This window comes from Octodon degus, unplaced genomic scaffold (assembly GCF_000260255.1).
Source record: "Octodon degus isolate 3935 unplaced genomic scaffold, OctDeg1.0 scaffold00206, whole genome shotgun sequence".
Lineage (NCBI taxonomy): Eukaryota > Metazoa > Chordata > Mammalia > Rodentia > Octodontidae > Octodon > Octodon degus.
In genome coordinates this window covers 2,774,466-2,789,159 of record NW_004524782.1, presented here as the reverse complement: position 1 = coordinate 2,789,159, position 14,694 = coordinate 2,774,466, and the positions used below count along the sequence as shown (strand labels likewise).

General features: G+C 34.7%; 1 protein-coding gene across 1 annotated transcript; it reads right to left on the bottom strand.

The window, feature by feature from the left end:
- Nucleotides 1–6,494: 6,494 nt before the first annotated feature.
- LOC101577532 (vomeronasal type-1 receptor 2-like) lies at nucleotides 6,495–7,442 on the bottom strand. Its single transcript, XM_004644699.1, has one exon. The coding sequence runs from the start codon at nucleotides 7,440–7,442 to the stop codon at nucleotides 6,495–6,497; it is 948 nt and encodes a 315-aa protein (XP_004644756.1).
- Between the last annotated feature and the right edge of the window lie 7,252 nt (nucleotides 7,443–14,694).

Sequence of the window (14,694 nt, the reverse complement as noted above, 5' to 3'; positions counted from 1 at the left end):
GAATATTTTGCTGAGTTTACACACCTATAATATTCAATAACGGAACTTAGAAAAAATGGGGTATACCGATGAATGTTCATTTTGTATCTGTGTATTCAAAGTGGTTAGGATAGATATATAGCTGTATTCTCTTAATGAATAGAATGATTTGTTCTAATGGTGTTTGCAAATAGGATCTCAAATCTGCATCTTGCACAGCAATTAACCACTAAGAAGAATATATGCAGTGTATTTTTTGTTGAAACTGCACTTCCAATTTGATTTGAAACTGTCTCATTGCTGTTTATCAATAAACTTTTGAAAAAAAATCAAATTGTTGAAGGTATCTTACAAAAGACTATGGAGATTATTGTGGATCTTTATTAATGAACAAGAGCTGACCACTCCTCTATTGATCAACTGGTATTATGTCTGAGAATCTCTGCCCAGTCTAAAGATTCTGTTTAAATTATCTTAATTTTTTGATGAGCTGTGAAAAAGCCAGTTTTGGTATCACTTAGACTAGCGGGCGTCTCAGGTAAAAGCAGGCTTTTAAGCTTGTGAACCAAATTGTGTTAAGAAGAAAAGGTCCATGAATGGAAAAGAAAAGAGGAAAAATGTAAAATCTTTGAGCTGAAGTAAAAAGAGCTGTTTTGTGAAACACAGATAAAATAAAATGTACACAAAACAAACAAACAAACATTTGTTTGAAATTAAAATTTCATTTATAAGATTGTAATTTCAATTTAACATTTCCAAAAATCAGGTACTTTTCCACAAGATCAATTTATCCATAGCAATATATTCACTACAAATTAATAGCTAGAAATAGGTATATAAAGTAATATTATAAAATATGATTTAGGTTTGTCATATTAGGTGTTATTGTTGTGTAAGACATTAGCACAAGCTTAGTAGTTCAACAATAACCATTTGGTGTTTTGCCATTTCCATGGATCATAGTCTGACACTTTTTTAGCCATTCTGCATGTTGTTTTGTTTACCGTTTTCAGTTTTTGTCATTTTATTTTAAAGAGTAAAAAGAAAAAAGCAAAAGCAAATAGTAAAACATAGACAGAAACAAAGTGACATACACGCTTCTCTGGCAAGTGCAAGGGCCTGAGTTCAATCCCCCATTCCGCAAAAAAAAAAAAAAAAAAGAAAAGAAAAGAAAAGTGCCATACAATAATACATATGGTACAGATTTTCAAAGAAAAAAAAACAGATTAACAATGGTTGTGATATTACATATTTATATTGTCAAATCTGTGACTTAGATTAAAAGATACAGATTTGCAAGATTCGACAAGTAATTGAACATTGATGCTTCCTTTCAATAAACCTTAATTTTTTCTTGACCTTTTACTTTTATTATTTTTTATTTTATTTTACATAGAGTATAATAGCAATTGATAAGACATTAGAAATTGTACACATTTAGAAGTACATTTTACGTTGATGGTTATAAATGATATGTATGGGCTTGTATTTGTTACATTATTTTCCTACTATTGCTTCCGTTCTTTTTCCTGTCTCTAATTGTTTTCCTTGTGTGGTGAGTTCTTTCTGTTTTTGTTCTTGCAATTGTGTTCAGTTTAATCCTTTTCTAGAATATTGTTTAGTACTCTGTGTATAGTTGGTTTGGTCTTCAGGAATTTCTTTATTTGTTCTTTGTCATGGAAGTATTTTACTTTTCCATTAATTTTGAAAAGAAATTTTTGCAGAGTGTATCATTTTGTGTTGGAATTTGTTTTCTTGTAGGACATGGAATACTTTACTCCATGCTCATGTTGACTTGATCATTTGTGCTGAGAAATGTGCTGGTATTCCTATGGGTTTTCTGTTAAAATTGATCTGTTTCTTTTTTCTAGCCATGTTCAGTATGTTGTTCTTGTGCTGAGGTCTGGAACCTTGATTACTATATGTATGGTTGTAGATTTAATTGGATTGATACTGTTTGAAGTTCTATATGACTTGGCCGTCTGAATGTCAGATTGTTTCCCAGTATTTGGGAAGTTTTCTGCCATTACTTCTTCCCATATTCTTTTTATGCAATTTGTGTTGTCATTTTCTGTCTAATTGATGCCTATTAGTCTTGTATTGTTCATCTTTGCATTGTCTTGCAGCTTTTGAATTATTTTTTTCCTGGATTTGTTGGGGCTTTTTTCTGCAGTTAAGACAGGGTCTAAAGGGTCTCATTGTGCAGACTGGACTCAATGATTCTCCTGTTTCAGCCTCCCAAGAGCTAGGATTACAGGTGCATGCCACCACACCCAGTCCCAATTGCTATCTCAGGGCACCCTGGGGGTGGGGCCAGCACAACACACCTGGAATCGAACCCCAGCTGCTGCACTCTGCCTAAGCAGGCGCTTTAGTTTGCTCAGCTATCAGGCCATGCTTGTGTTGTCTTTAAGCGATCTTTCCTTACCTACTCACTAGCTGTGAGTCTCTCAAGTTGTGAAAGTCTACCTTCACTTCTATTCAAACATTTTCACCAACTCTTAGTGGAAGTTTTGCTTTCCTGTATAGATCTTTGAATCCTTTTGATGCATTTTATTTCTTTTGCTTTGCTCACTCAAGATTTCCATCATTTCTCTCTTCTCTTCTGTTTTTTTCAATATCTTCTTTAGAAACAGTTATTCTTTCATTATAGTTATCATTTTTTTAAACTTGGGAGATTATTTCTTATCTCATTTCCTTTATACCTTCTGCAGTTGTTTCTTTACTTCAGTTGCTATTATTTCATAGATTTTATGTATATGACTTCCACTTTCTTAGATACTAGTGTCTCCTTAGATTGCATTTTGCTCCTTTGGTTTTTACAGTTTCTATTTTGGAAAGAAATTTTTATTATGATTGCAGTGAATCTTTCTGAAAATTTGACAGTATATAGCTCTAACACGGCAATCAGAACCTCCCTGTAAAGAGTCTGGATTTAACTATATCTTGTGTCAGAGAGTGTTATTTTGTGTGTTCCAAGATTTTTCCTTCTCCATTGGTTTAGAGTGAGATATTAGTTTCCACTTGGCACTGTCCCTCCTTTGCAATAGTGATTTGTTGATGTTACTACCCAAGCCCCTCTCAATACTATTATCTAAGGGAGAACATGTGCTTAAAGCAGATATGGCATCCTCTTTACAGTGGTACAATTAGCAATACTGAAAAGCAAGTGAAGTTTAGAAATTGACAAAATTTTGTAACTAATGGTGTTGAACTTTAGGCCATAGGGGCCAACATTCTAGTCATATAACAAAGCAGATCATAACTTGGGAGTTTATATTTAAATTAGTTCCCCTGAGTTCTGTCTGGTCACCTCCCCTTTATGTACCTGGAGCCTTCCCAGCAAACTAGCTTACCCAAGTTACCTCCCACCACCTCTCTGCTTTGATGATCCTCTGTAGACCTGGGCCTCAGTCTGGGACCTGCTGGGCCTAGCACTATGCCTAAGCTCACTGTGTCTAAATGTACTGAACTCAAAATGACTTTCCAGACCTGGCTGCTGGACCTAACTCCTTGTGGCTCTGCTCTTCTGAACTCAACTCACCAGCCTATGGACAGGGCTCAGCTCTGCCTGACTCTGCTCTGCCAAACTCGATCATCTTGACCTGCCCACTGGGCTCCATCCCTAAATATCTTTTTCAACAACTCCTCACTCCTTTTCCTTTCACGTCTCTGACCATCCATTCAAAATATTGTCTACAACCCATGAATCATTAGACAGTTGCATGAGTGACCATTTTTTCTTCCAAGGAAAATATACCAGCAAGGGTACTCCCAAAAGTTCTGGTGACTGCAAAGATTTCACTTCACATAGACTTCAGAAATATCCCAGAAAGGGTTATAGTGCAGAAGCTTTTCAGTTTCAAGTGATGCCTACATAACATGCCATACCATCCATGACCCTGGTCCTAGTCTTATAGTCCTCCTTCATTTGACCATAAGGTATACTTCATGAGGCCACAGAAAAATACTTGGAGACAGAGGTCAATGTACTAGCAATAGGAACCATGGGCTTTGGGGAACTTCTTCATGTAACTTTCTTATGCACTCCAGATCTGCTCATATACAAACATACATTCTGCACTACTCCCACTTATATGGATTGTTGCTGTGCACATCCAATTTTCTGCCTTGCTGCACTGAAATATACCAAGCCCATGATGGTCAGCTTAACAGGCAAGGTAACCTATTGTCTCATGTTCAAACATTCCATTTATCTTGAATTTTAGTAGCAGGACAGGAGCTGCTTTTTGAAGGGAAAATAGGGATCTGAAGATAGCAAAGCTTTGCTCCAAAATCATAAAAATACTGCATTTTGATTCACCTGAGGGTAGCTTCCAGAGACTCCAAGCAGCATTGAGTATCTGTCAGTGATACCTCAAGAACCACTAAATCTACTGGATCATTTGGTCCCACTAGCACACAACCTGTGTAGCATCCTAGATACATTTAAGAGCAATTTCTTGTTCTGGAAGCCACTAAACACTAATAATATTTTTAATTGTCAGTAAATGTGCTTGCATAAGTCATCTAATTTAGCAATGTATTGCCTCCAAATACCAAATAGGCCCTCTAAACATTGTGTGTCTTATTTGATTGTAAGCAGATCCAGGTGCAACCACTTATCCTTCACCTCAAAGGGGATATAAGTGTTTCTCCATATCAGTCAACTCCTAGAAATTTCACCACAAGGACCTTAACTTTAGTCATGTTCATTTCTATTCTAACATGTCTAGAGTATTCTCTACCTCCTTCTCACTTGGTCAAATCAGCATAATATCTTCAATGTAATGGACCACTGAGAATTCTTCTGGAAGAGAATGATTGTCAATATTCCTGCAAACTAAGTTGTGAGACAGAGCTGGAGAGCTAATACATCCCTGAGGTAAGACACGAAAGGTAAATTATCTAGCCTTGATAGGTGAAAAAAATATCCTAGTTGGTTTTATGGGTAGTTATAAGGAAATTTTAGAATTTAGAAAGGTTTTCTCTAGATCTGTGAGGTATACAAATGATATTTTAATTGAGATTGCATTGAATCTGTATAACACTTTTGGGAATATGGCCATTTTCACAATGTTCGTTCTTCCTGTCCAGGAGCAAGGGATATCTTTCCACTTTCTACATGCTCTTAAATCTCTTTTCTCAGAGTAACATAATTTTCAATGTATAAATCTTTTAATTCTTTTTTAAGATTGATTCCTAAGTATTTCTTTTTGGTGAATGCTATTGTGAAAGGAGTGGTCTCCCTATTTCACTGTTGGTATATTCTTTGTTTGTGTACAAAACTGCTATTGATTTTTTTGAGAGTTTGCTTTGTATCCTGGCATGCTACTGAATTGGGATGTCAAATCTAAACATCTCCTGATAATGATTTTTGTGTGTTCTATGTGGAATGTCATGTAATCAGCCAATAATGATAATTTCACTTCTTCCTTTCCGATCATTATACTTTCACTCTAGTTGTATGAAGAACGTCACTGATACTGATGTCATCCCCACTGTACCCTCAAAACAAAGTCAATATTCAGTACAGACAAAATTCTTCTAGAACTTTGTATCCTGCAACGTTGGAACACAGTGACCCAGATACACCCATACATTCTATTTATTCCCTGCCTGGCAACCACCACTCAGACACTGTCACGTGTCTGATAAGTGTACAATGCTCAGTAGGTAGTGAAAAGTCACAGGGAAAGGCATCTAGGGAAATGTTACTGTGGTGGGAAAATTTACAAGAAGATTCGATTGTGCAATTATGATCAAGATATTTTAAAAGAAACAAGTGAACAAAAACACCCACAACCAGTATTTGTAGTGGTGGGAATATGACATGGTTACTATAATCATTACATAACCCATGTTCTCATTTAACTTTTTAAGGTTTTCTTCCTCACTTTTAGGAACTCCACTGATGCTGCTGGAGGGTCTGAAAATTTTTGAGGCGTGACATTTTGCATGGAGCACCAAAACTCTCCTCTCTTTGGAAGCTTCTCTTCTATTGTTGTCATCTGAATTACCTACTATGCGAGCAAATATGTTTTCTGTTCGGTATCTTGACACTATAATATACAAATAACTTTGTTACTAGAAACAACCATAAAAATAAAGTACAGAGAAAAAACAGCACATAGAACTTCCCATAAAACACAGAGAACTCAGAGACAACGGTCACAGTGTTCACCACCCATTCCTTCACTGTGTTTAGTCATAAAGTGTTTCCTTGAACAAGGCATTTATCAAAATATTTTGATTAACAGCATAATTGCTAAGACAAAATCCATGCACTGTATCTGAAGCAAATTTCAACTCAGGTATCACAAGCACAGAACACCAGAATTAGATCAATTTCATTAAATCCCACACAATTCCCACATTCAGTGACTCAAAATGCTCATTGTTCTACAAAAGAAAGATATCAGGCTTCTCCTTGAATCTCTGTTTTGCCTCTTTGACAGAAAAAGAAAAAGACACATGAACCATGAAAAAGGCTACTTCCAAAACACACAATTTATTTATGTCTTATCAGCAAGGTGAGTGTTCCTTATAAAAGCAAAGCAGAGCCTGGATAAAAAAGAAACCTGGTTCATTACGAGAAAGGGGCAGATAGTTGGAAAACACAGAGAAAGTACATCAGAAATGCTCACCAGCCACCAATATACCTCAGGAAAAAGAGCAATACAAAAGTTAAAGAGAGATGATATGCTGTAAAATGATACAAAAGTGCCCACGAGAAGAAGGATGCTTTTGGTGGCTCTGGACTCAGGGGATCTAGAGAAAACATTTGTCTTGTGAATGTGTCGGACATGCTGTTTGTGTCGGTACAGAGTAAAAATCATGGAGCCACTTGCACAGACCATGAGCACAGAAAAAATAACTTCAGGAAATGTTATGAATGTCAAATAGACTGAGCCCAGGATTTCCCCTTGATCTGCAACAGAACAGAATCTCATCTCTCTTTTCTTTGTGATGTTTCTGCTGTGAAAATTTTCAGATACATTCATTAGATACACAGGGAAAATGAAATTTACCACGATATGTTGAAACCAGCAGAGGCAAATGCATAAGCCAATGTACTTTGGAGCTTTGATTTTAAGATCTTTCCAACAGGAGTTGATGGGGCTTATCATGATAGTTTGGAAGACACTCAAGAGGCAGATAGTACTAATTGACACACCCCTGCCAACTCTCTCCATATACAAGATAAATTTGCAGACAAAATAATTGAAAGCATGTTTCAGTCCAAAGTTTACCATTACCTGAGGAAGTCCTTCAGAAAGAATAAGTAAGGAGTTGGCTATCGATATGTGCTTGAGAATCAATTCTACATATCTCAACTTGCTTTTAGTATGGTAAAGGAAAATATAATGATAAAGAAGAAAAAAATTGGCTAGGAATCCCACCATGGTTTGTGACAAAAAGATCATTCCAATTGCCAAAGACACGAAGTATGCTTTTGCCATTTTCTCTAAAGATTCCTTGAAATCATAGTATTATTTTCTGAGCAATTTGTATGGCAGAGATATAACAGCAAAAATAATTTTGAAGTGAGCTCTTATAGAATCACAAATGTTCATAAAGCAGGAAGAGCTGAAGAGAATTCTCAGGCTATTTCAGAGGAAGTCATCAATATGGATGAGACAGTGTGAACCTGAGAATGAAGTAGCAAGTGAGAACATATAGGGAGCAAACAGTATTTTTAGCAAATACTGAAATGCATCTTAATCATACTATAGAAAGTAAAAAGATATATAGGGAGCAAACACAGTATTTTCAGTAAATGCAGAAAGGCATCTTAATCATACTATACAAAGAAAAGACACCAACCTTATTGGCTTCATAATGCAGGTCAACTCTGAATAAATTTCAACTGTCAATAAAATAAAAAAACCTAAGTGGTTGAAAAAAATTGTCTCTATGGTCTAATTATTGGTTCCAAAACCCACTAGAATCACAGACAAAAATGATGAGTTATATTAAAATTAAGAATAGTTTTCATTAAAAGCATGCATAGTTAAATTGAAAGGGCAGTAACAGACAAAGGTAGATGGGCAACCAGGCACGAGAAGAGAAATTAGAGACATTCGTAGGTCTCTAATTTCATTAGAAGATACAGAATGATTCATCATGACACGCTGATGCACACTACATAAGGGAATCTAAAATAGTTAATATTGCAGTATAAATTTCAAAAAAGAATTTAGTCAGTTGAGAATAAATATATTCAAATATTTAATGTTCTCATTAAACAGAGAAGTTTGAATCAAACCTCTACCTGCTGCTATCAAACACGGTCCTGACTGTTAAAAAGGAAATGACCTGAAAGATGAAATGTATTTATTTTAATGAGAAAAGAAAGATAAAACATCAATGAAACAGTTTCAAATCATGTTCGTAGGACAGTTATAAGAATTAACACATTGCATATTATTGTCTCCATAATAGTTATTCAGAGGATAAGATGCAGATGATATAATATCTTGTCTAAACAATATTAGTACAAAATTTTATTCTCAATGAACTAAGAATAAGTAGCTGTATATCTATCCTAACTCTCTTGTATAAACATGTGTATTTTTCCCAACACAATAGTCTTTTATTTACAGTTTTGTGAAGTCAGTGACACATGACACTAGGTTGCCTTACAACTGATAGCTCACCTTCACCAGATGGGATGTTCAGGAGTGAGGTAGCTTGTTTGCTTTAGGCACTGGGCCAAGTCCCATCTACAGATATCAGATAGATTTCCTAGCTTCATGGTTCCCAACATCTCCCACTTTTTCACTCTGTTTTGTCAGTGATGGGTGTTCCACTGCAGTTAGAGAAGCAGTATTTGGAGAAGTCTTTACAGGATCTTTTTATACTTGAAGCCTAAAGATTTTAGGTACTTGAAGTCAGCAAAATAACCTAATATACACCAATAGTCCATAATAGCACTGAGTTATCAGCAGAACTGGCAACTGTCTGAAGTTGTTGACTTGAGTATTTTACAGCTCAACATATTAATGTGGCATTACTTTTTCTACCTCGTGTTAATACTTTTTCTGCTGGATGGTTAAGACCAAGTTAAAACAAGACCTATACAACTAAAAATGTAACCTTTTGATCTGACAAGTTCAGTCAAATCCCCTCAGGATTTACCCTGAAACTATGTGCAACACCTTGAAGATTTTTAGTCAGTATCAGCCATCTGGATGAGTCATAGCCATTGCTTGACCAGTTTGGTCTCTGAAATCCCGAGAGAATCTTTTCTCTCTAGGTGACTCTCCATAGGCACACTATACATCGTCAATTTCTTACCTCTGTGGCCCCATAGTCTCCTTGATCAGAAAATTTGGGACACCACTGAGTTACAGGGTGTCACCGCACAGGTTCCCTTAGGTCCTGAGTCCTCAATGACCTAGAATGGCTAGGGCCAAAGTATTGGCTATCCTTGTATCCCCTCCATTTGTCTAATTTTTGTCTGCAAACTTTAGTTGTTAAACATCCAGAAGAAAAGCTTAATGATGTTATTACCTTGTAACAGAGGCAGTTGAGCTTACTATCACTGTCTGAATATCAAATGCCTTAACTTAACATGGAACTGCTATTTTCCAAGAGACATGGATATTGTATAATTTAAATCCCTATAGAATGTGAAGGAGAACAAGTACACACTTTTACATAGAAATTTAGAAATCAAACCATATACAATATTGTAGCAGGACATTCCTATGACATTTTTTCCTGTCTCTTACTTTCTTCTATTATCTTTTTTTTTTAAATTTACTTTAAAGAGATTATACCAATAATTGATATGAAATTAGAAGTAGCCCACATTTAGAAGATGAAAATGACAGGTATTTCAAGCATGATTTTAGTATAACACATTTCTATCCTCAGTGTAGTTGCTTAGTTCACAGATTTCAATGTATAGAGTTAGTCAGGGTGAGAATCCTACCCCTTGACTGCTATTTTCAAGAACCTGATGGAAATTCTTAGGACCGTTGCCTTAACCATTTTGTTTATATGAATGAATGCTTTTGCCCCTGCCATACTTCCTAATTTTCCCCTTTCTCTTTCTTCAAAGAGTAAGTTTGGTGAAAACATGGGGAAACAAAGAAATTGTGCATGCACAATGGTCAAAAGTGTTTTGAAAATGTTTTTTTTGTAGAATCATTTTAAGCTGCGAAACATAAGTTGAAATTACTCTTCAATATCTTTTTTCAGAATACCATAGTTTTAGTTCTATAAATCTGAGTTCCTTGATTAGGTTACTTCATAGGCCTCTAGTTTCATTAGAAAGTACAGTAAATGGAAATTTTTCCTGATTTATTTCTTAGCAGTTTTATCCTGGAGACATAGTGATGCTTCATTTTTGTGCATTGAATCATGGAAAATGCTTAGTCGCATAAGCACCTTCCTGGCAAGTGCAAGGTTCTGAGTTTGATTTCCAGTATGAGAAAGAGAAACAAAGACAGACAAACAGACAGACAGACAGACAGAGAATAGTCAAAATAAATTTTGTAAATTATTTTGTATCCTATTAATTTCCCCCTGCCTCTGATTCTTAGGTTTAAGTCTTCAGAGGGAATTTTTCAAAACTTCTTTCTGAAAGATCATGTCTTCCACCAATTATGATTGATATGATTTATTCCTTTGCTGTTCCCATCCCACTTATTTCTTTCAGTTGCATGATTGCTCTGGATAAAATTTTGAGTGCTGTATTAAAAAGAGGTGGTTTAGACAGCACATCCTTTTCTTATTCCTGATATTAGACAAAATGTATTTGGTTTTTCCCATTTATTGTGATGATGACAGTGGACTTGAAATAATTTTATCAGTTTAAGGTAGCATTCTTATCATTTTTTTAGAACAAACATTTACTTGAGAGACAGTATGGCAGTAATTGGTACGTCATGAGAAGCAGTATGTATTTAGAAGACCAGAATGACAGGCTTTCCAAGCATGACCATACCATTAACCATTGCTAACTTCAGTTCAGTTGCTTAGTTCACACGTATCAGCATACATAGTTAGACAGGGTGAGAATCCTACCAATTAACTGCTAGTTTCAAAAACCTGCTTAACAGTCTCAGGATCATTGCCTTAATCATCTTGTGCATATAAATGTATGGCTTTGCCCCGTGATGTTTCCTAGCTTTTCTCCTTGCCCTCTCTTCGTTGTCTAATCCGTAAATTCTCATTTTCCTTTTAATTGTATTATATCTTTCTCTTTTTATTTCTTCTTTTGAGTTCTTATACTGGGGAGACTATACTATATTTACACATGTAGGTTTGGTTTATTTCCCTTATGAGTATATCCTCAAGTGGCATCCACTTAAATATAAAGGCATTGAGTTTATCATTCATTACAGTTGAGTAATATCTCATTGTATAAAAATATCGCATCTTTTTTATCCATTCCTCAGCTAAAGGGCACCTTGGTTGTTTCCAAGATTTTGCTATCACAAATTGTGCTGTTGTAGACATAAGTACACATGCAAAAGAGGAAAGAAAACATTCAAATACAAGTAATAAGGAAAGTAAAGGGTGTATTTACCATGGACCCAGTGAACATTCAGAAGATTATTAATAGCTACTTTGAGGATCTTTAATGCTCACAGAAGAGAAGACACAGATGAAATGGACAGATTCCTAGAAAGGTACAAATTACCAAAACTGAATCAAGAAGATATAACTACTTAAGTTGTTTTGTAATATGTGCATTCAGAACTAACTGCTTTTATGACATCTCATAAGTTTTGATGTCATATTTCCATTGTACTTTGATTGTAAGAACACGTAAGTTCTTCCGTGCTCCAGTGCTTATTGAATGATGTGTTCTTAAATTTTCATGTTTGTATAATTTTTTGTGCTGTGTTTTGTTAGTGAATTATAATTGCACTTTTGTATGTGCCAATAACATTCAAGAGATTATTTCAATTTTTGTATTTATTTAAGCATTCTAAACTTCCTATGTTATGTTCTATTTTGAAAATACTTCTGTGTGTAATTGAGAAAAATGTATATTATGCTGTTGGATGAATGTTAGCTCCATTTGTATAATGGTGTAGTTTGACTCCTATTTCTTTTTAATTTCATTTCCTCTAGGTCACCTATTTACTTGTAAGAATGGGATACTGCAGTCCCTCACTATGGTTGTATTCATTTTTACCTCTTTTGTGTCCAGTAGTTTTGCTTTTGTAAAGTTGTGCCAGAAGTTTATACTTATATATTTAGACTTGCTGTTGCTTCCTGGTGAGTTGTTTCCTTAATGGATATCTAATTTCCACCTTTGTCTCCACCGTTCAGTTTTGGCTTCAGTAAGTTATGTCTGGAAATATGAAGCTTACTCTGCCTTGTTTGGGGAATCTTGTTGTATTGGTTGGTTTCCATCCATTAATTTTGATCTCATACATTTTCCTTTGGATTGGGTTTGTCTGTTTTAGACCATATATAGCTGGCATTTTTAGAACTAATATTCCATTCTATATCATTTGTTTTGTGAGACAAGACCATTGATATTCAGAGTCAGCATTATGTACTTTTTACTGAATTCACTCAAAGCATTGTATTTTTGCGGGACTGAATTTTTGGTTTGTTTAACTATTCTCAGTGATAGATTCATATTTTTTCCTTTCTTTTTCTTTGGGTGGTGTCAGCCTCTGTCTGTGTAGATTTCCCTTAAATATTTTTGTGTTGCTTTTTAGGTGGCCATACGTTACTAAGTAATATCTTTGGCATGAAAAGTCTTCATTTCTCTGCCATTTTGAAGATTAATTTTGCAGTTTACAAGAGTAAAATTCTTTTTATTGTTAAAGAAACTTGCTCCAAGCTTGTGTATTCTTTAAAGTTTGTTTTGAGAGGGGCTGGGGAGATGGCTCAGTAGAATAAGCACTTTCCTGGCAAGCGCAAAGGCCTGAGTTCAATCCCTGGTTCTGCCAAAAGAAAAAAGTTTGTTTAGAGAAATGTGCATAATTCTGAGAAGTTCAATTTATAATCATTTTTTGTTTTTCTCTAATACCTTTTATTCTTTCTTATTGTTGAGTTTCTGAAATTTCAACTGCTATATCGCAGGGAGGATTTTATTTCTGATTGTGGGTATTTGGAATTTCAAATGTCTTTGTATTTCAATATTAAATTATTTCACAAATGTTGGAAAGTTTGTGCTATCATTTCGATGAATAATTTTTTATAATTTTAAGTCATATCCAAACATTTAAGCTTTTTTCTTTCTTTCTTTCTTTCTCTTTCTTTCTTTCTTTCTTTCTTTCTTTCTTTCTTTCTTTCTTTCTTTCTTTTATTTTTTCTTTCTTTCTTTGTCACTGAGAAGTTACTGAATTCATCTTCCAGGTGTCATATCTTCCATAGGGTATTACTACTATATAATCTATATATATCTTACCTTTACAAATTGAAAAAAAAACCTATGCTCCTGAATAAACAGTACCAATATTGTCAAAATAGCGATATTACCAAAAATGACATACAGACAAAATACAATTCAGTGAAAACAACATCAGTTTTTCAAGGGAGCTACAAAAATTAAAGTTTTATATGCGACAAAGTGTGATTCAGAATAACCAACATAATTCTGGAAAACAAAAAGAAAAGAAGAGGCATTGTAATATCAGTCTTTAACACATATCACAAAGGTATGACGATAAAAGTACTATACTACTGCACAAAGCCAGATATGTGGATGAATGGAATAAAAATGATCATGCAGAGAGAATCCACAGGCACATGTACATCTGATTCTCTGTAAAATGGACTAAAAAAGGTATGCTGGCAAAGATGTAGCCATTATAACAATAGGAAATGGTAAACCTGGGTATCTGGAAACTTGCTGAAATTTAAGATAGACAAAATTGTTGATGACATAGACATAGGAGAGAATTTTCTGAGCAGAGCAGCAACTGCAGAAGCAATAACACTAACAATAGAAAATTAAAAATATGTCAAATAAATAATTTATTCTTCCCACAGCAATGAAAACAAACAGCAAAGTAATTACCTACAGAATGAGAATAAAATGTTGCTAGCTATTCACTGGACAGAGAATCACTTTTGAAAATATAAATAAATTCAAAAAAATGACACCATCCAAAGTAAAATCCCAAATAAGAAATGCACAAATGAAAGTCATAAATAGTTCTTGAGAGAAGAGTCACAAACAGTCAAAAACAAAAAATATTCAGAATTTTTCTGTTTGATATATGGAGATGAGAGAATATTATCATTTCAAATTACTCCAGAAAAAGGGGCTGTAAAGAACTCAAACAACAAGAAATGCTGTTGAGATCATTGAAGGTGAAAAAACTTTCTATACTGCTGTTGGGAATATAAACTAAAACAACCATCATGAAATCAGTTTGTAGCTTTTTCAAAAAGCCAGGGATATTGCTCAGTGGAATAAGTGCTTGCCTGGCAAATGCAAGGTCATGAGTTCGATCCCTGGTACCAGAAAAAATAGTGTATGTGGCCTGGGAGATAACTCAGCAGAATAAGCACTTGCCAAGCAAGCGCAAAGGCATGAGTTCAATTTCTAGTTCTGCCAAAAAAGAAAAACAATCTTATTTGATCCACGTATGTTTCAGTCCAGAAGAATTAAAGTCATTATATTGATATATTCATATTAATGTTTTCAGCAGCACATGTGAAAGTTATAAAATTATGGAAGTCATAAGTATATCTTCAGCAGATAAATGGGTGATAAAATCTGTTATATAC

Coding starts and splice junctions, on each gene's coding strand:
- LOC101577532 (XM_004644699.1), bottom strand. CDS start 7,442: ATGGCAAAAGCATACTTCGTGTCTTTGGCAATTGGAATGATCTTTTTG.